At 39.4% G+C, this 22819-nt stretch overlaps 1 protein-coding gene across 2 annotated transcripts in view; it reads right to left on the minus strand.

Annotated features, from left to right (window-relative positions):
* Window positions 1–4407: 4407 nt before the first annotated feature.
* LOC140739166 (organic cation/carnitine transporter 2-like) overlaps window positions 4408–22819 on the minus strand; it is a 35248-nt gene continuing 16836 nt past the window's right edge. The window contains exons 4-10 of one of the 2 annotated variants that reach the window (XM_073067195.1): window positions 20419–20590; window positions 19190–19316; window positions 17954–18054; window positions 13907–14121; window positions 11226–11408; window positions 8731–8866; window positions 4408–4818 (exon numbers count right to left, since the gene is read on the minus strand). In XM_073067195.1, the coding sequence (XP_072923296.1) occupies window positions 4728–4818; window positions 8731–8866; window positions 11226–11408; window positions 13907–14121; window positions 17954–18054; window positions 19190–19316; window positions 20419–20590 (1025 nt within the window). In that variant the 3' untranslated portion in view covers window positions 4408–4727. Of the gene's footprint in view, window positions 4819–8730; window positions 8867–9228; window positions 9460–11225; window positions 11409–13906; window positions 14122–17953; window positions 18055–19189; window positions 19317–20418; window positions 20591–22819 lie in introns of those variants that run through there. The other variant, XM_073067196.1, reaches the window with a different exon arrangement.

Raw genomic sequence — 22819 nt, forward strand, 5'->3', positions numbered from 1 at the left:
TCAGTCTCTCTCCAGCACTCATTGTTTGAGCATCGTTCGTTGAGAAAATAAAAATTTTAGATCTTTTGAAAAGTGGCATGTCGCTTGCCAAAGTGGGCCGTAAGGTCGGGGAGAAAGAATCGCACAATAAACCCCTACGACGGCAAAAATGGTCTCTCTGGTTCGTAATAAAGTGCTTGCAAAGACTGAGAAAGCATTAAGTGTGTGGCTAGAGGACATGTCACAGAAGCATATCTCTGTTGATGGCAAAATCATGCGTGAAAAAGCACTTAGCCTTTATGAGCACTACTGTGAAGGGTTTGAGGAGAGCGAGAGGAAGGAGCTTAAGGCTGGTAAGGGATACCTGGCTATGGTTGTTAAACTACATGGACCTCCTCTGGTTCAGTGGAATCCTGAGCTGTATGTCACATCATGGCTGCAATACCACAGATCAGCAGATGACACCAGAAGATATATACATCCCAAAGAGGAAGAAGTATTCTAAAGGAAAGGTGCACAGCCAGGTCTATCAAGAGAAGTCAAAGCCAACATAAAAGCCAGAGAGGGCCTATAATAGAGCAAAGATTAGTTGGATGTTAGACGATTGGGAAGCTTTTAAAAACCAGCTGAAGGCAACTAAATGAAATCATTAAGAAGATGAATATGACATTAAGCTAACCAATAATATTAAATATGATACCAGAAGTTTCTTCAGATACTTAAAGTGTAAAGAGGTGACTGAGGATATTGGACCACTGGAAAGCAATGCTAGAGCGGTAGTAATGGGGGAACAAACTGTTGAATAAACTGAATATGTTATCTTCCATATCTTCTCACTATGGAAGATATTGGCAGTATCGTGGAAGTTCCATGTGTCAGGGGCATGAAGTGGGTGAAGTTCCCATAACTGGAGAGAAGGTTCTTGGGAAACTGAAAGGTCTGAAGGTACATAAGTCACCTGGACCAGATGGTGTACACTCCAGAGTTCTGAAAGAGGTGGCGGAAGAGATCATGGAGGCATCAGTAATGATCATTCAAGAATCACTAGATTCTGGAATGGTTCTGAAAGACTAGACAATTGCAGATGTCACTCCACTCTTCAAGAAGGGAGACAGGCAGAAGAAAGGAAACTATAGACTAGATGTTGGAGTCGATTATTAAGGACAAGGTCTCAGGGTACTTGGAGGAACATGATAAAGTAGGTTGTAGGAAAATAGTAAAAACCTTGTCTGATAAATCCGTTGGAATTCTTTGAAGAAGTAACAGGCAGGAGAGATAAAGGAGAATAGGTTGATGTTGTATATTTTCAGAAGGCCATTGACAAGGTGCCACACATGAGGCTGCTTAAAAAGCTATGGGCCCAGGAAAGATTCTAGCATGGATAAAGCAGTGTCTGATTGGCAGGAAGCAGAGATTGTCGTGACTAGTAGTGTTCTACAGGGGTCTGTGTTGGGACCAATTCTTTTTACATTATATTGTCAAAGATTTGGATGATGGAATTGATGGCTTTGTTGCAAAGTTTGCAGACAATGTGAACATAGGTGGACGGGCAGGAAGTTCTGAGGAAGTAGAGACTACAGAATGGAAGACATTTTAGCACAATGGGCAAAGAAATGGCAGATGGAATACAGTGTCAGGAAGTGTATGGTCATGCACTTTGGTAAAAGAAATGAGAGGGTTGACTATTTTCTAAATGGAGAGAAAACACAAAAACACTCAGTCATAAAGGGACTTGGGAGTCCTTGTGCAGGATTTCCTAAAGACAAATTTGCAGGTTGACTCTGTGGTGAGAAAGGCAAATGCAATGTTAATGTTCATTTCAAGAGAACTAGAATATAAAAGCAAAGATGTAATGTTGAGACTTTAAAAAGTGCTGCTGAGGCCTCACTTGGTGTATTGTGAGCAGGTTTGGGCCCCTTCCCTGAGAAGGGATGTGCTAAGACCGGGAAGGTTCAAAGGAGGTTGAGAAAAATGATTCTGGGAATGAAAGGCTTGTAATATGAAGAGTGTTTGATGGCCTTGGGCTGTATTCACTAGGATTCAGGATAAAATAAGGAAGCATGGGAGCCAAGGGGGCATTGCTTTGTGGATCCAGAACTGGCTTGCCCACAGAAGGTAAAGAGTGGTTGTAGATGGATTATATTCTACATGGAGGTCAGTGACCAGTGGAGTGCCTCAGGGATCTGTTCTGGGACCCTAACTCTTCGTGATTTTTATAAATGACTTGGATGAGAAAGTGGAGGGATAGGTTAGTAAGTTTACTGATGACACAAAGGTTGGAGGTGTTGTGGATAGTGTGGAGGGCTGTCGGAGGTTAAAGCAGGATGTTGATAGGATGCAATACTGGGCTGAGAAGTGGCAGATGAAGTTCAACCCAGATAAGTGTGAAGTGGTTCAGTTTGGTAGGTCAAATATGATGGCAGAATATAGTATTAATGGTAAGATTCTTGGCAGTGTGGAGGATCAGAGGGATCTTGGGGTCCAAGTTCATAGGATGCTCAAAGCAGTTGTATAGGTTGACTCCGTGGCTAAGAAGGTGTATTGGCCTTCATAAATCGTGGAATTGAATTTAGGAGCTGAGAGGTAATGTTGCAGCTGTATAGGACCCTGGTCAGACCCCATTTGGAGTATTATGCTCAGTTCTGGTCACCTCACTACAGGAATGATGTGGAAACTATAGAAAGGGTGCAGAGGAGATTTACAAGGATGTTGCTTGGATTGGGGAGCATGCCTTAGGAGAATAGGTTGAGTGAACTTTGCCTTTTCTCCTTGGAGTGATGAAGGATGAGAGGTGACCTGATAGAGGTGTATAAGATGATGAGATGCATTGATTGTGTGGATAGTCAGAGCCTTTTTTCCAGGGCTGAAATGGTTGCCACAAGAGGACACAGGTTTAATGTACTTGGGAGTAGGTACAGAGGAGATGTCAGGAGAAAGTTTTTTTACGCAGAGAGTGGTGAGTGCATGGAATGGGCTACTGTCCATGGTGGTGGAAACGGATACGATAGGGTCTTTTAAGAGACTTTTGGATAGGTACATGGAACTTAGAAAAATAGAGGGCTATGGGTAAGCCTAGTAATTTCTAAGTTAGGGACATGTTCAGCACAACTTTGTGGGCCAAAGGGCCTGTATTGTGCTGTAGGTTTTCCATGTTTCTATGAGATGAGGAGGAATTTCTTTAGCCAGAGAATGGTGGATGTGGAATTCTTTGCCACAGGCAGCTGAGGAGCCCACGTCTTTAAGGCAGAGGTAGACAAATTCTTGATTGCTTAAGGCATGAAGGGATATGGGGAGAAGGCAGGAGATTGGGGTTGAAAGGAAAATTGGATTGGCTCTAATGAAATGGTGGAGCAGACTTGATGGGCAAGTGGCCCAATTCTGCTCCTATATCTTATGGTCTTATGGATAATGATGACTATCAGCTATTAAGTGCTTTGAGAAGCTGGTCATAGCACAGATTAACTCCAGCCTCCCAGAGAATCTTGATCAAATGCATTGTATCTACTGCTAAGAGAAGGTCTACAGCAATTACCATCTCCCTGGTCCTACACTCATGTCTGGAGCATCTGATCAGTAAAGACACCTACTGTATGGTTGACCACAGTTCCCTTTGCGACTGGATCCTTGATTTGAAAATCCCAGGAGTTTGCTAACGGTGAGGGAATGGTGGAAGTCGGAACACTTGGCACAAATGGCGACGGACCCAAGTTTAGAACTGAGTCAGCATTTCAGTCGTTCCTTGCCATCACCCCTTGCTGTGCTTGATATGATCCTGACGACCACAACCATCCAGCTTATCCACGTAAAGCTGCCCGACACAACAACAACCACTCATCTCCTGGAGCAAACAAACCTGCCACTGTTGGTGAGTACTGTAAACCCTAGAATGTTAACTTTCTATGATTTATTACATTGAATATTAACTTAAATTGATGAAATATGATATGAATGTTGCCTTGTGGTACTGTTTTTGTGTCATATTGGTATGAAAATGTGAATAAATTACAGATAAAACATTCAGGAAGCCCTCTGGAATGCAGCCCTATTTTCTCTATTTAAAGAATTATTCACATTATGCATCGACTGCGAGGAACGTATCCCACACATATAACGAGGATAGGGTGTATTTTATATCCTCCGTGGAAAGAAATCTACTATTGTTTGTATACTTTTAAATGGTTTCAAGCACATCATTCTGGTGACATTTATCTGCCTCCTCAATTTAGGAGCCTTGAAGGATATACAACAAATACCGGCATTGCCAACAACATCCAAAACTTGGAAGTGAATAAATAAAAGAAGGTTTCTAATATAATTATCTGTATTAAACATTAAAGCAGAAGTTTGGAAGCAAGTTGGAGGAATGTTGCAGAAGGAAGAGTCGATAGCAGATAACATTACCCGAAGGAAACCACTGTACTCAGTAGATGATGTGGTTTGTTTCATTGCTTTTAATAAATTGTTCTATCAAGAGGAAAATATCCAAAAGTAATTTGATCCTAAGAAGCTAAACATATATAAAAAAAATTCTTGACAATGTCCGGAGAAAAAAAAGTCCAGAAAATATATTTCATTAAAACTTAGTAAGAATAATCAAATGCTATTTCATAGATTATCTGAGCATTTGAGAGTGGAGTCCCACTTCTCTCATTTTCACTCTACGTTATGCAGAAGGATCCATCAGACCATGATGCAATTTATGATGAAATCCTCAGTTGTTTGCTGCTTAAGATCAGTAGTCAGGTGTGTCAAAACGCTTCCTCATGAAGGACCACTGTATTTTTTCCCATTCTTTCATTTTTGCTCAAATTAGAGCCAGTACGTCCTTTGCCTTTGAACCTGTATTTGAATTTTAAAATGTGATAAAAATGGATTTGAACTTAATCTTTCCCTGGGTCTTACTGGCCAGATATAGTCAATTATTTCAAATAAATTTGGTTTTAACTCAATTAGTTTGAGTGCCAGCCACTATCAGCATGGGAGTGCAAATTCAACAATGCAACATTATACAACACATACTTCCATGTGGGTTACCTATATGCAAAGTTGAAACAACGTTCCCATACATTTCTTGTGAGGATTATGGTCAAACGAGGAGGAAAACTTTTAAGCAAGTAAAGAATGAGACAACCTGGCACCATTTTCTGTATTGTGCATTTCTAACATTAAAACCTGATGTAAACAAATGCCCAGGAAGCTTAATTTGACTGACACCTTTCAATTATGTGACATTCATATTTTCACTATCTTCTTTTTCTTTAACCAAGTAGAATTAAAGAATAATAAAAAGTCATTCCACCAAATGAGTTCATGCTAGATTTACTAATACAATTTCTTTCCTGTAGCTTTGCAAACTCAGTACTTTAGAAAGCTCCACCACTCTTACTGGCTCTCTTTCTCTCTCCGATTCAATACTTTGATATGCCCTTATCTGATCTGAAAAGGTATTTATGGCTGTTGTCATTTCAGTAACACACTTTATGTTTTAATATTAGCTCTGTTTCTTCTTTTACAGATATCTTTCTGGCTTGTTGTCTCAGTCTTGGAACATCAGTTTACTAATTGCCTTGTATTTATTACAAATGTTTTGTTTTAGCAAAATAGTCTTTAGATATTTCAAACTCTCCTTTATTTATTTCTTAATCATCATTTTCTTGATTGATTTAATGTACTGGTTCTGACCCCATTTATCCATCTGCTTCAAACGTAACACCATAATCTAAAATGAATCCAAACCTTCACAGTAGCCTCTTTTTCACATAATTTTCTTTTAACATATTACTTGCAGCTGCATATTGCTATTTGTCTTAACTGACCATCACAGTTTGGCTCCCACCTTATGAAATCAATAAATATAATAATTCAAATCACTACCGAAGTACCCCAAGGCAGTATCCTATTGTCCATGATCTTCAACTGTTTCATGAATGACCGATGAACACTGGGCTGGAACTCAGGGTATTTACTAATGATTGCACAGGTTACAACATCTTAACAAATAAAACAGCATTTACCTGCTATCGCAAGGACAAGCCAACATTTAGTTTTGGGCAAAAAAGCACCTATTCTAGTCATTCACTGGCACTTCTGAAATTCCCTCAACATTTTCATACATACTATGGCTAAAGGAGATTTGAAGCTTGGCACCAGGTAGCAAATGACCATTTTCTAATCAGTAAGCCTTTTTATCATCTGCATCAGAAATATTACTCGATATTCCATGCTTGGCCAGATGTTTGCAACTTCTCCGACATTTAAGATGCTCAAGGCATTTCAAGGAATAGCTGGCCTGCATGATATGGCAAGGGAAGAGATTGCTGAACCTCTAGCTAGGATCTTTATGTCCTTGTTGTCCACGGGAATGGTACCGGAGGATTGGAGGGAGGCGAATGTTGTCCCCTTGTTCACAAAAGTTAGTAGGGATAGTCCAGGTAATTACAGACCAGTGAGCCTTATGTCTGTGGTGGGAAAGCTGTTGGAAAAGATTCTTAGAGATAGGATCTATGGGCATTTAGAGAATCATGGTCTGATCAGGGACAGTCAGCATGGCTTTGGGAAGGACAGATCGTGCCTAACAAGCCTGATAGAGTTCTTTGAGGAGGTGGCCAGGCATATAGATGAGGGTAGTGCAGTGGATGTGAGCCACACGGTAGGCTTATTCAGAAAGTCAGAAGGCATGGGATCCAGGGAAGTTTGGCCAGGTGGATTCAGAATTGGCTTGCCTGCAGAAGGCAGAGGGTCATGGTGGAGGGAGTACATTCAGATTGGAAGGTTGTGACTAGTGGTGTCCCACAAGGATCTGTTCTGGGACCTCTACTTTTTGTGATTTTTATTAACGACCTGGATGTGGGGGTAGAAGGGTGGGTTGGCAAGTTTGCAGACGACACAAAGGTTGGTGGTGTTGTAGATAGGGTAGAGGATTGTCGAAGATTGCAGAGAGACATTGATAGGATGAGAAGTGGGCTGAGAAGTGGCAGATGGAGTTCAAAATGGAGAAATGTGAGGTGGTACACTTTGGAAGGACAAACTCCAAGGCAGAGTACAAAGTAAATGGCAGGATACTTGGTAGTGTGGAGGAGCAGAGGGATCTGGGGGTAAATGTCCACAGATCCCTGAAAGTTGCCTCACAGGTAGATAGGGTAGTTAAGAAAGCTTATGGGGTGTTAGCTTTCATAAGTCAAGGGATAGAGTTTAAGAGATGCGATGTAATGATGCAGCTCTATAAAACTCTAGTTAGGCCACACTTGGAGTACTGTGTCCAGTTCAGGTCGCCTCACTATAGGAAGGATGTGGAAGCATTGGAAAAGGTACAGAGGAGATTTACCAGGAAGCTGCCTGGTTTAGAGGGTTTGGATTATGATCAGAGATTAAGGGAGCTAGGGCTTTACTCTTTGGAGAGAAGGAGGATGAGAGGAGACATGATAGAGTTGTACAAGATATTAAGAGGAATAGACAGAGTGGACAGCCAGCGCCTCTTCCCCAGGGCACCACTGCTCAGTACAAGAGGACATGGCTTTAAGGTAAGGGGAAGGAAGTTCAAGGGGGATATTAGAGGAAGGTTTTTCACTCAGAGAGTGGTTGGTGTGTGGAATGCACTGCCTGAGTCAGTTGTGGAGGCAGATACACTAGTGAAATTTAAGAGACTACTAGACAGGTATATGGAGGAATTTAAGGTGGGGGGTTATATGGGAGACAGGGTTTGAGGGTCAGCACAACATTGTGGGCCAAAGGGCCTGTAATGTGCTGTACTATTCTATGTTCTATGATCAGCACCCTATCTACTGCTCCATTCATTCATCACCTCCATCATCACACCGTGGCTGTAGAGAACAATACCTGCATTCCTCTTTTCTCAGGCTGCTGTGTCAACTCTGTGACCACTAAGATTGACAAAGACAACTGTTTTAAGCTAATTCCATGACCTACAGTTTCCTGTTCAAGTCAAACAATTCTCACGTGAAAATCTACTTTTTTTTAAGTGTATGGAGATACAGCCTGGAATAGGCCCAGTGACTCCTGATCTATTCCTAACCTAATTACAGGACAATTTATAATGACCAATTAACCTACCAACCAGTACATCTTTGGACCATGAGAGGAAACCAAAGCATCTGGAGGAAACCCATGCTGTCACAGGGAGAAGGTACAAACTCCTTACATACAGTGGCGAAGAATGACAGCAGGTTGCTGGAACTGTAAAGCGCTGTGCTAACCACTACACTACTGTGCTGCCCATAACGTCTGTTACTTTGATATCATATCTGGATATCCTGGACATCCTTATTCAACAGTTTTGAGGAAACATTTTACCTTGTCCGAAAAGAACAGAACCCTCGTATGAGGGACAATCTATAGTGGCCAATGAACGTACCAGCCTGCCTATTTGGGTTCTGGGAGGAAACCAATGAGGCCACTGGGAGAATGTGCAAACATCACATAGACAGAGTGAAAGATAGTGATCAAATCCAGATCATTAGAGCAGGAAAGCAGTTCTATTTACCGTGCTGGTGCAGCACCCCTGAACTCAACAGATGCTTAGGATGGGAAACAGAAAATGCTGGAAGCAATATGCTGTATTTTATAGTCAATGCACGCCCCAGGTTTTCCATGACTGCTAAAAATGACTTCCACCTTTTTGTCTTCACTATAAACAAATCTGAGGCACTTTCTACACCAAAGCTGCAGTTACTTAGGGCAGAACTTTTTTTTAAAAAATTAAATGACTGAATCATTAGGACTACATATACTTACCACTTAACTTTTTGCATTTGGTTAATGGTATCTGGAAGAGGGGTATTACATGTTTCTGGCAGAAACAAAACCGCAATTGCTGCGAAAATTGTCAAAGCCGCTATCAAATTCAGTGACACATTTTCCTGATAAACATCTGTCAAAATAAAGTGCACATTTACTTCAAAATGAACCTCAAAAGATGCATATAACAAGCATGGGAGCTTCATGTAACTGAGGCCCAAATGCACTCAAAGCTATTTCCACTGCATGTATATCCAAGTGATTTCCAATTTGGTTTATTTCCACAATGTCCCTGATTTGGCTGCTCTGTTATCTCTTGTCAATGAGGAGATGAGATGGGAAACTTTTTAAATCATTTGCTTGGGAATGGAACTAGAATTAGTTTGCTATTTTGTCGTAATTTCCACGAATACAAGACTCTCCACCCACATGTTAGTGGACATTTAGAAAAATATTACAGGAGCATAAAGACAAAACCTTTCTTGTTTTATTTTTCTGTTCTATTAGGACATTGACATACTTATTTGACATTTTTATTGCAGAGTGCTTTGCATCCTGAGCAAATGTGATCATTGCTATGTTTTTCATTTGAAATAAATGAGAACACGTACATAGAGTCTACCACTCCTTTTTATAAGCACTTACTCAAGTAAACAAAAACTTATTTTGCATTTTTCACCCTTTCAAATGGTCTCAGTAGTTGATATCTCCACATTGACTTTTTCTATGAAAGAACAGCAAATTTTACAGATAAATAGTCATAAAGAAATCTCTGAACTTCAATTCTGAACCTCCATTTTGAAAATCACATTTTGGATTAGAAAACTACCTGTTTCAATCCATGAATTAGGAAACTGGGATTTGGTAAGTATATTAGTGCACCATTTGCTATGAGAAAAGCGTAAGTACCCGTCACATGGGACCTGACAGCTATGAACCAATTGGAGAACCAATTTGCAACAACATGCGACATTGAAACAAACTACCGGTAGGTATTTTTTATATCAGATTCAACAACAGATGCTAAAGGTTTGTTTACATTTTAAGCTACCAATTAGGATGACATTGTCATCAGTCAATCTCAAATTAATAAAAGAAATTACATTTAAAGTTAACAGTTCCAATCAACTCTACATAAACCAAAAGGCCTGAAATTTCACTGCACCTTAGCACCTAAATGGCAGTGTTATGGCAATGAGCATATTCAGGCAATAACACTTTTGATTGTGGTCAATTGCTTGTAAATTCAGTAGCACCTGAGGCCGAAACACAAGAACAACCTGTCACACAGCTTGACGGGTATAAACTAAATGATGGAAATTAGATAGATCTAAGATCGATCCTCAAGGGAATATGGGATAGAGATATGGGAACAGGATCATACTTTGGAATTTGGAAGCAGTCACCTGTCAGTGATCAAAGGGGGTTGACGGTTGGGATGTTTATGATTAGCGGTTATGGGTTCCAATAAAGTAATTGGCATGTGGTTCAGGATGGGTGAAGATGATCAGTTCTGGAGATAAGAAGTTTGAATTAAGTGGGTAGGAGGGCTATGGGAGAGGAGGTAATTAAGTAGAAGGGACTGACTTGTATATTTGCACTAGCCTCAGTCCCCTCAGGTACACCAAAAGCCTGCTTTCTTATGCATGAATGGCAAAGGCTACCCACATTTAAGCAAAATTAGAATGAAAATTGCATCTCTATGTGCCTAGGTCCTGTGTGCATTACACAATGGACACACAGGAACTTGGAATGAAAACTAATGGAAATCTTCAGTTTTTATTCAGGAACTTTAATAGAGTTGAACCAAGCAACTCACAAAGAAACAAAGCAGTACATGTAACAAATGAAATGCTGGAGGAACTCAGCAGACCAGGCCGAGTTCCTCAGTATTTTGTGTGTGTTGCTTTTGGATTTCTAGGATCTGCAAATTTTCTCATGTTTGTCACAAATAAGCAATGCTTTTTGAACAGTGAAAGCAGATCAGATCAGTACTCTTCCCGGCGCTGTCCTCACTTCATTGATGCTTACAGATCATGGAAGAGCTCAGGGTTACCAAGGGGGTTTGAACGTTCCCAGCCTACTTTGAAGCAGAAGGACAAACAGAAAGGTACAAAACTCCCCTGAGTGCAATCTGCCTAGACCTATAAATGACCATGTTGGTCAAGCCAACAGGCAACTTTTCCCCCAGAATGGCCTATTCTCTCCTCCAAACCTGAAAGTGTACTGTAAGTGGGAGTGTAACATCAGGTACTCAGGGTCTGTGGGGAGAACACCAGTAACGCACCCACATCCAGACTCCTCTCACTGTTGCTCTGAAATTCATTGTTAGACTCATGTAGTCTACAGAATTTTAAATACAAGGAAGCCTTTCTTTCTGCTTAAAGACCTCACTGCAAAGAAAAGACTGATAACTCCATTAAGAAATTATTTAGAAAGCGTCAAATGTCCATACGGTTTATCAGTATAATGGTGATTAATTGTTGCCTTACCAAGCAAAAGAATGTAAGGTGAAAAGATGCTGCCGATCCTGGATGCCATTGAACTCACTCCGACACCTGTGTTTCTCAGTGGGGTCGGATACAGTTCAGCAGTGTAGATATAAACCATGAAAAAGGCACATGAAGTTCCAAATCTTCCAATTAACACCAGCACTGTAGCAACTATTAAGAGATCTAGAAGAAACAGAAATAGCTGTAGACTGGATGGAAGATGCTCTAATTTGCAAGTATGGACTGTATACATCTGTCCCCATATTTAACACATGGCTTAATTTTCCCCAGTACGTGGTAGTTCCAATGCTAACAATCAAGCTCTGATGTCTTTCCCCTGACATTAAAATTCATGGGAAATAGCTCTCAAAGTGCAGGTTTCTGGTGACTGAGATCCTGTTTTGAAGATACACAAAACATACTACCGTATATTACTGTTAAACATTTTGGCTTAACGTAAGTGAGGTGCAGTAAACAAAAGCATCTCATTTCCACAACAATAATAATTACAAATACAAATTCTATAGCACATTTACAAGAGACAAAGCAGCTTTAAGTTGACAAAAGCAGATGGAAAAAACAGACACAGCCTTTGAGAGAGATATTGAGCATTTTGGAGATAGTAATTAGTCTTTTATAGGGTTGAAGCAGTTGTCAAAAGGGATATGTATGGTCTGGAAGTTAAAGTCAAAATTGGAGCACAGCGATTATAATATTGTAAGGCAAAATCTGGCAAAGGTAAATTTGCATCAGTTGTTTACAGGTAGGTTTTCATCGGCAAGTTTGTGTCATTCAAAAGTGAATTAATGAGGATTGATTGGATCATGTTCTCAAAAAGGTGAAAATATGGACATGGAACCCTGGATGTCAAGGGATATTGTGGGTGTTACCAAAGATAAAAAATACTGAGAAATTAAAATGAGATAACCTCTTTAGGAATATAGCAAATGCTGGGGTGGGGAGAATTTAAAAGAGAAATTAGGAGAATAAAGAGAGGGAAGTGAATATTACTGTTTGACAAGCATTTTGCGTATATTAGGGAGATCAGAATTTGGAATTGAGAATGCAATGCCTTTATGGAGATACTCTGATACTCTTAATTCAATAACATCCAAGAATTCTCCAGAAGAACTCTTGAATTGTCACTGCTTATAAGCAAGTGGATATGGAGCAAATGCTGGTAAATAATGTTGGTATAAATAGATTGTCAGCATGGACATGATGGGTCCAAAAACTGGTTTCTGTGATGTATGATTCTATAGTATTAGGAAAACCAAATGTCAAACGAGATAGTTTATAGAAGGTCATAAATAAAGAAAGTAAAGTGAAATAATTTTTTATTATCAAAGTACATATATGTCACCATATACATCTCTGAGATTCATTTTCCGCCAGGCATACTCAGCAGATCTATAGAAAAGTCACTATAACAGGATCATTGAAAGATCAACTAGAGTTCAGAAGACAACAAACTATGCAAATGGAAATAAAAATAAGTAGCAATAAATAATGAGAAGATGAGGTAACAAAATAAAGAGTCTTAAAGTGAGATCATTGGTTGTGGGAACATCTCAATGGATGGGCAAGTGAGTGTAGTTATGCCCTTTTGTTCAAGAGCCTAATAGTTGTGGGGTAGTAACTGTTCATGAACCTTGTGGTGTGAGTCCTGAGGCTCTTGTACCTTCTATCTGATGGCAGCAGTGAGAAAAGAGCATGGCCTGGGTGATGGGGATCTCCGATGATAGATGCTACTTTCCTACGACAGCATTTCATGTAGATGTGCTCAGTGGTTGGGAGGTTCTACCATGATGCACTGAGGCAAATCCACTACCTTCTGTAGGATTTTCCATTCAAAGGCATTGGTGTTCGCATACCAGGTCATGACGCAGCCAGTAAATATACTCTCCACTAAACAACTATAGAAGTTTGTCAAAATTTTAGATGTCATGCCGAAGCTCCACAGACTCAAAGGAAATATAGGTGCCTCTGTACTTTCTTCACAATGAACTTAGGTGTTGGGTGCAGGCCAGATTCTCTGAAGTAGTAACACCCACAAATTTAAAGTTGCTAACCCTCTCCACCTCTGATCGTCTGTTGAGGACTGGCTCATGGACCTCTGGTTTTCCTCTCCTGAAGCCTATAAGCAGTTCCTTGGTCTTGCTGATATTGAACAAGAGGTTCTTATTATGATGTCACTCAGCCAAATATTCAATGGCAACCTAGCATGCCGATAACTCACTAACCCTAATCATACATCTTTGGAATTTAGGAGCAAACTGTAAACCTGGAGGAAACCCACACAGTCCTAGGGAGAACGTACATACTCTTAAAAAAATTGAGTGAAAACTGATCTATCCAGATATATTTTAGCTGGATTTCAATTGGTCACCATGATGTTCATAGAAATGTAGGCAAGGCAGTAGGCTTCATTTGGATTCTCACGCACATCTGCAGATGTCAAAATTTGGTCCAGCATCTCGATGTCATATCACCAGTAAAATCAGTGAAGTTATTTGGTGGAAAGAATGTGAAGACTTTCAGAGTTGGCATATTGTACCAGTATGCTAAAACCTCTCAGAAATACAGCTCCTGTATATTTCAACTGACCATGGGATACTACTTTATCATGCCTGTTAACAAATATCACAATAGGATCAATATAGAAACAGTGTAAAATTTACGTGATGGGATGAGTTGAATGAAGAGCAGGACACTTCCGCCAAGAAAGAGAGCACCCGAAAGGCTGAACTTGCGTGAATATTTCCTGAGGAGAAGCCATGTTGCTACGTTGGCTGGAATCTCTGAGGCAGCAAAGAGGAAACAATTGAGATAGTCATCACCATGGAGATTCGGTATGTTCAATGTCAGGGCAAAGTATCCCATTGATATAATCATCCTGCAAAAACAAATTCAAATACTTCTTGTAAAACATTCTTATGTAATTTCTTTTATATTTTTTAGAATATCTTTAACTACATTTCAAGTTGTTCAGAGAAGTTGTTGATCCGTGGCTTTTGCAGAATTATTTTAGTGTCATTCACTAACATCAATAGAAGTTTCTTAACTTGGCAGTAAAATAATAACATGATACTGGAAGTTATCATGTTGTAAACTCCTCTGTTATCCTGGCAGAATTACCAGCTATGATCTACCCCACAAAAAATACTCTGAATAGGGGATACTCATAAATTTAGGCAGGCTGAAAAAAAGAAATTATTAAATTTAACAGCAAGACCAAATGAAATAAAACTGGAGAACTGAAGTCAAATAAAATCTGGTATCTATTAGGTTAATCCTACTACTAAAAGCATTTATGTCTATAACATCACACTCCAGCTCCCCCAACCTACACTCTTTGCGTACTTGTTACAACTTTCAGCAATAACTTGTATACATCATCAAAATCACTGCCAACAGTAAGTACAGTATATGTTAGTCAAATTGATGTCATAAATTCTTGCCCTACTTTTGCAAAATGTTACTAGATGCAAATCAATTTTTATCTAATGTGAGGCATTTTAAATCTAGCTGTTAAAATGGATAAATTTACCAGACATTAAAATGAGTATGAAGACCCAACTTAGTGGTGGTCCGGGTTAAAGTATTACTTCTCTTACAAAATGTAGTTGCAAAAGTGGAAAAGGATAAAGCTGAGCCTGCAGTTTCACAAAACTGTTGTGGAGCTCAAAGTGCTGTGAAAGGGGGAATTTGAGGACTACAGTACAAAATTGGTTTCCAGACTTTCTTCAAGGTGCAAGGAGAGAGGAAGGAAGGACATAAAAGAGCAGTAGTAAAGCAGCTAAGTGATAGATTCTGCAGGACTATTCTCTCCAAAATCTAAAGTGTTTTCTTTAAACATAAAGATCGGTTGGAATATCAGTGGAGAAGGAAAAATTCTGAATAAAACTGAATCAATTAAGCACATTTCTAATGTTTTGTATATTTCTTTTGAAACACTTTATTGCAATTAGAGGTACAGCAGGCACTTCAGACCCACTGAATTGTGGCATGTGTAGATTACAATCAGAACTAAGATCAAAATATCACGCATGTCTTAGCTATATGGGAAAGAATGTGAAAGTACATGACAATTATAGTGAAATGAATTTGAGCTGGGAACACAGAATTATTAATGGTGTAATTCTGGGACAACGCGTAACGAGCATCAAAGAATTCACAGAGTAATGACAAAACCACTGGGAGCATTGATATGGTGGAGGATAAACAGCCAGGGGCTCTGGCTATAATGGTACTGATGGTATGTGAGGAAGCAGGGAAAATGTCTCGAATAGTCAAGAGGACATTAAAAAGAATAAGTTCAAAGACAGCAATCTCCACTGTTTATAGTGCAGGAGAACTTCAGATGTTTGCAGCGTTCTGCTTTATCTCCAGATTTCTAAAATCTACAGAATTTCATATCTTACACTTCCAGAACTTTTTTTCTCTTCCTCCTCTGTTTCCATTTTGCTTCTAATTATATCAAATTCTGGGGAGGAAATACAACTGCAAATACTGGAATTCAGAAATAAAAAACTGCTGTAGTCAGCAGGTCAGACAAGTAATGTTAAGGAAAATCAGGGATAATGCTTTATGTTGAACTTTCATCAGAAGGATTAAAATGTTGAAATCAACCATTTGTAAGTTATAGAGAAAGTTGTTGTGGGGGAACAAAGAGAATAGTGGTGCTGTTAACTGAGAGAAGGTGATGAAGGCTTCTTAATGTCACCTGATCTGTCTAGAGATCCCTGCTGATTTGATTTGATACAAGTGACCCATTTCACTGAAGGTTTAGATGTACATATGACCAATGAAACTAATGGTTAATCTAGAGATGATACAAGTAAAAGGAGGTGAATCAAAACTGAGGGGAAAGAAAAATAATCATGGAATTGTGAGATGCATTTGTCATACTACCAATACCGCCAGTCTGTCCTACTTCTATCTCATGTTGTGAAAGCCCTCAGCCATTTCCTATTTCTGTATTTCTGCTCGTCTCCTCTCTTCACACCCATAACTAGAAGAGGTTTTTCACTTGTCCTCCTGACTGCCTCCATATCCAATAGTTCCCCTTCTAGAAATTCCACTGCTATTAATATGATAGCAGCACCAGACACAAGTTCTCTTTCCCTTTCAGCATTTCTCTGTGATTTCCTGATTCAATCTTCCATCTCAGCCAACGTCCACAACCCTTGAAGAAGCTTCCCATGTAGTCACAGGTAATGCAATTACCTCTTTCCAACATCCAGTAGCCTAAACAGTCTTTCATTGAGGTAGTTAACTTGCATTTCATCCAAGTTACTTTACAGCATTTGTTGCTAACAATCTTATTTTCTGCACATTGGTGAAGCCAAACACAGATCTAGTGATCACTTTACAGAATACCTCCATTCAGTCCACAAAGAGAGCCTGAAATTCCAGTTACCTGTCACTTTTATTCAATCTCCAACTTTAGACCCGTCTTTGGCTTCCTACAAGATTAATTAGCTTGGCAAGGGGATAATAAACACATAGACTTAAAAGTGAGAAAAGCAGAGCTAGATGGAATCCATCATGAATTTGTTGCAGGCCTTGTGGACCCTTCAGTGAGAACTCTGTCAAATACATCCATGGCAGCTTGAAATCGTGCATTTACCAGAGACAAGCATTAACTATTGTGAATACATGTTAAAAGAGATGAAATCCTTGAGAAACATGGTCACTGAGATATAAGCACCTATCAAGTGTCACCTATTTGTCAATAACCTGCTCACTGCTGATCAGGTTGATCTTCATTTGAACCATTCAAATACAGACCTCAAAGCCTTGGTAATGAATGCCACAGATCAGAGACAAATTCTAGAGTTGAGGTTTAAATTTACAAGCCAGGATGAAACTGTTATATCATTAGCCACTGGCGAAACCAAAATTTACAGAATTAATCTCCTGACTGAAAATTTACCTGGCTCAAGGGAATTTTGCTGTGTCTGCTGGTGGTCAATCATTCCAGTCCCAGGATAATGTGGTATAATTTCCTCAAGGGAGTGTCATTGGCTAACCATCTTCATTGTAAAAATCAGAAATGTGAATGTCTACTTATGATTGCTCAATGTTCAGTTTCACTTTCAATTCCTCAGCAAATGAAACAACTTAGGCCAGCAGGTAGCAAGAGCCAGACAACATTCAGATATGGTCCGATACGTACTTTCTACCTCCAAAGTGCCGACTTGGAGACTGCCTTCAACAAGATTGTGCTTAATTACCTATCATTGACATTCAATACCGTTACTACTGAACATCATGGAGGTCATTAGAAGCCATAAACTCATCTGCACCACCTATACAAATGTTGCTGTCAAACAGCAGGTCAGATTCATGATGTTCTGTGGTGAGCGATTCATTTCCCAAAATCTCAATGGCTTTCCAATATCTACATGGCGCACATGAGAAGTGTGGCAGAATTCTCTCCATTTGCGCAGACCAGTGCAACTCCAGCACATTCTCACAATTTAACACCAACTAGAACCAAGTAGCTGACATGTCTGGCACACCAGTCACCACATTGAACATTCCTTGCCTCCAGCAGAGGCTTTAGTATGCACTAGTCACACAATACACAACCTTTAATCAGGTTGGCCACTTTGACAACACTTCCCATCAAGGCCAGTAACTGCATGAAAAACCTGCATCTGCAGTTTCTCAATGGCTCTCAATGTGTATATCTCTGTAGATTTCTTGATTTGAGTACTTACCAGACCAGAACGTTAATGATTGTGATGGCTCGGATATTACAGGTTTTTAACAACTGAGTAAATGGAACAGATTTTACTTCATTATTCTTTATGCATTCAAGCTGGAAGAAAAGCAGAGAATCAAAATTGCATTATCTTAGCTAAAAAATGTCTATTATTTTCTACATCTCTTGGTTCATGTGAATGATCCAGAAGACTGATTATTCACAATTTGCCTTGTGACTTTTTATGTGGATTTCCAGAAACATTGCAAGCATTTTTCACCACTTTCCAGAAGTAAGAATCATTCCTATTCTCAAATCACCAGTAATTCCTGCCTAGTGGAAAATGAATTTGAACACAATGATTCCTCTGGCTTTGTAAAATGAGCTGAAAATTCTCCTGATTTAAGTTTCAATAAGGTTCTAGACAAATACAAAATCTAAATGTTTAATTGTATGAACTGTGCAAATGGTGCTTTTAAACTTAGTTAAAGGTTTTGTAGAACAGGACATTTTTTTAATAAAATGACTGTTTCAGCAGGAGACTCCACTTGTTACCATTGGTTGTCTTTTTTGAAGATTTCATAGTAGTTCCACTATTTTGAAATAGCGACATTGAAATAGCAACGCAAAAGCTGATCGTTTTCATTCCCTTGCTATTACAAACCATGGAGTTCATTTCCACTAAAATAGTGGTTCATAAGCTAAGGCCGAGGAGAAGGCTGCATGATTTGGAGAGGGAATGGAGAATTGACCTAGCCAAAGATCAGAGAGTTATTGTAATACAGTATACTTCTTACCAAGTGATGGTACAAGCTAAAGGACATCCCTAAATTCCCATTAATTATAAAAATGATCCAGAAATAATTTTATCCAAAGAGTGTCATAACATACAATTCATATTGATCATTTGATTTGTGCAGTTAATATGTTCAGCTTCATGTTTGTCAGAATATTTATGTTTTATTTTATGCATTGAAGCCCCAGCTGCAAATGTATATTGATTTGCTTATGGGCAAAGTCAATTTAGACTTGCCTGTGAAATTATTAATGGTCAAATAGTCAGGTGAACACTCATTATCTGAGCATGTGTGAGAAAAATGCTAAGGGAGTGGTATCTGTAGAATCAAACCAGATCAAGGAGTAAACACATTTTGAATGGAATAGAAATTTAAATAACTGAGAGAAGCATGTTGCTCTATATTAAAGGACTGAAGAACCACAGAGAAACAAAAATATACTATTGTCGCAATACCTCAAGTTCACTGAAAATCTTCGGTGGTGGAGTGACACCATTTTTCTTTGCTATGTGTCGAATTACTGATTCAGCCTCCTCTACTTTTCCTTTAGACAGTAGCCAGCGTGGAGATTCTGGAATAAACCTAGAATTAAATGAGTTATTTTATAACATGACTATTGAAGGCCAAAAGGACTTGAGAATTTACTATTAATATACTCCTTAATAATAAATATCCCGCCACTGTCTGTAAGGAGCTTGTACGTTCTCCCCGACTGCATGGATTTCCTCCGGGTGCTCCGGTTTCCTCCCATATTCCAAAAAAGTGCTAGTTGGTAGGCAGCCAATACTTCAGGTCTAAGTAAAGGTAGCCACTTTCCCCTTTCACTAAGCAAATACCTATTGTATGTGGTGAAGCTTCCTCAATAAAAGAAGGAATTTTGTCCCATATTTTCTTGCAACATGGTCAGAAGCCATTTGGCCCCTCAAGTCCATGCTGATCCACAAAGCCGCCCATTCCCTACTAATTATCCTATATCCTATCCTTGCCATCTTCCCATCAACTCCACCATGATTCTATCATTTACTGATATATTAGGAGCAATTTACAGTGGCCAATTTATCTATGCAGAAGAAGAAAAAAAACAGGCTCCACACAAGCAGTAAGGCGGATAATAGGTATGAGTTTAGTACACCATTCTAATGCTGTGCTGAAGTCATACACAATGTTCAAAGTGAGGTTACTTTGACAATGATATTGCAGTGAAGAGCTATTCTGTCAACAGCAGCAATCCATTCTCTATATTCACATTGAGGATGCAATCCACAAATGGATAAACAAATATATGAATTAAAAATTCAGAATCAGTAGGTTTTCTTTTTTGCTTTTCCATCAATCTTATTTGCTAATAATGATGACATAATTGCTACTGGATGTAGAAGCCAGAATAGCTTTGACACTGGGAAAGGTGAAGTCACAACATCTCAATTTAGGGTAAGTGTCAAATAGCACATCTTATAAATGTGATAAAGTTGTAAGGATCTGTAAAGAAATTTGTATTTGGGAGGAATCCAACTAACCCAGATGCAAAGATTGATTCAATATTGTGGGCACTTGGCATAATCAAGGTGATGGTATTGCACAGCTGAAGTTACTTTCAGACCCAGCCTCATTGGTTAGAGACATCCAGCAATATACAGTCATATCCTGTTGATTAAATGTGTTTAAAATTGAAATGTTTACATACCACCACAAAGGAATGTAGAACAAACAGCAGAGAGTCAGGGTCACTGTTAGAGTCCGCCATTCTCTTATGAAATATGCAACAAAGGGCAGGAACATATAGCCCAAGGCAAAAAAGACACCAACTCCAAATGTAGAGTAGGTAATCCGCATGGAATCCGTAAGAAGTTCAGATCCTGCAAGAAGTATACAACCAGGTTCAGGGTACCGTGAGCTTACTTTGATTGAATGTCACTCTGAAACATTGACAGTGATGTGATCATAGAACATCAATAGAACATAGAAATCTAAGGCACATTACAGGCCCTTTCACCTACAATGTTGTGCCGACCAGGTAACCTACTCTGAAAAATGCCTAGAATTACCCTACTACATAGCCCTGCATTTTTCTATGCTCCATGTATCTATCCGAGAATTTCTTAAAAGACCCTTTTGTACCTACCTCCTTCACTGTGGTTCAGCAAACTTAAATAGTTTTGGAGCTAAACTGAGCCACACAATCATATAGTGTGTGTAAAAAAGTATCACCTCCTTGGAAGTTTCCATGTTTTATTGTTTTACAACATAGAATCTCAATGGATTTAATTTGGCTTTTTTTGACACTAATCAACAGAAAAAAGACTTGTGTCAAAGTGAAAACAGATCTCTACAAAGTGATCTAAATCAATTGCAAATATAAAATACAAAATAATTGATTGCATGAGTAAACATCCCTTTAATATGACATACCAAATCTCACTGGAAGCACCAATTGGTTCTAGAATGGAACCAATTGGTTCTAGAATAATTACTTAAATGGAAATCTCCATGTGCAGTTAAGAAGGCGTTTCAATTGAGTGTAGTAAAAATAAACCAGTATTGAAAGGTCCAACTGCTGTTGAGTCAGAATCCTGGCAAAAACTACACCATGGAGATAAAAGAACACTCCAAGCAACTCTGCGAAAAGGTTATTGTAAAGCAGAAGTCAGGAGATGGATACCGAAGATACCACAGTAAAGTTAAGTCTATCATCAAGAAATGGAAAAATATGGCACAGCTGCAAATCTGCATTGAGCAGGCCGTCCTCAAAAACTGAGTGACTGGACAAGAAGAGGTGTAGTGAGGGAGGCCCCCAAGAAATCTACAACAACTTTGGAGAGTTACTAGCTTCAGTGGCTGAGATGGAAGAGACTGTGCGTACAACAACTGTCACCCGGGTGCATCACCAGTTACAGATTTATGGAAGAATGACAAAAAGAGAAAGCTACTGTTGAAAAAAAACTCACATGGAATCTCAGCTAGAGTTTGCCAGAAGGCATGTGGGAGAATCTGAAGTCAGCTGAAAGAAGGTTCTATGGTATGACAAAACCAAAATTGAGCTTTTCAGCCATCAGACTAAATGTTATGTTTGGCATAAGCCAAACACCACACATCATCAAAACACACCATCCCTACTGTGAAGCATGGTGGAGGTTGCATCATGCTGTAGGGATGCTTCACTGCGGCAGGCCCTGGAAGGATACTGAAGATAGAGGGTAAAATTAATACAGCAAAATACAAGGAAATCCCTGGAGGAAAACCTGATGCAATTTTCAAGAGAACTGCAACTTGGGAGAAGATCTTGTTTTCCAGCAAGACAATGACCCCAAGTATAAAGCCAAAGCTACACAGGAATAACTAATAAGCAACAAACCTATGTCCTGGAATGTCCAAGTCAGAATCCAGACCTCAATCCAATTGAGAATCTGTTGCTGAACTTGAAAAGGACTGTTAACTCACAATCCCCATGCAATCTGACAGAGCTTGAGTAGTTCTGTAAAGAAGAATGGGGAAAAATTGCAGTGTCCAGATGTGCAAAGCTGACAGACTCAAGGCTGCAATTGCTACCAAAGATGCATCTACTAAATACCGACCTGAAGGGGGTGAATACTTGTCCACTCGGTTATTTTGTGTTTTATATTTGTAATTAATTCCTTAAGGTTTTTATGCTCTTAATGGCATGTGCCTCAAATAACCACTGACAACCAAGTCCAGCTCCTGGCCTTCATGTGTGGTTTAGCTACTAAGCCCAGCAGAACTGTTTCTTCAGACAGGAGAAGGGGCAAAGGCAGGTTACTGTATTGGTCTATGCTGTTCCTTTGGGTCCATCAGATGCGTGGAGAGGAGGAGCTTTTTCTCAATATCTTACTGCCCTGGCTTGCACATCTGGACAGCTGTGACACAACATGGTTGACCCTGACCGACAGTGATCTCAATTCAGATCACTTTGTAGAGATCTGTTTTCACTTTGACATGGAAGAGTCTTTTTCTGTTGATCAGTGTAGATCCATTGTGATTAAATGTTGTAAAACAATAAAACACAAGAACTTCCAGGGGGGGGGGGGTGTGGTGGTGAATACTTTTTATAGGCACTGTAGGTATAAAGT

This window comes from Hemitrygon akajei, chromosome 15 (genome assembly GCF_048418815.1).
Source record: "Hemitrygon akajei chromosome 15, sHemAka1.3, whole genome shotgun sequence".
NCBI lineage: Eukaryota > Metazoa > Chordata > Chondrichthyes > Myliobatiformes > Dasyatidae > Hemitrygon > Hemitrygon akajei.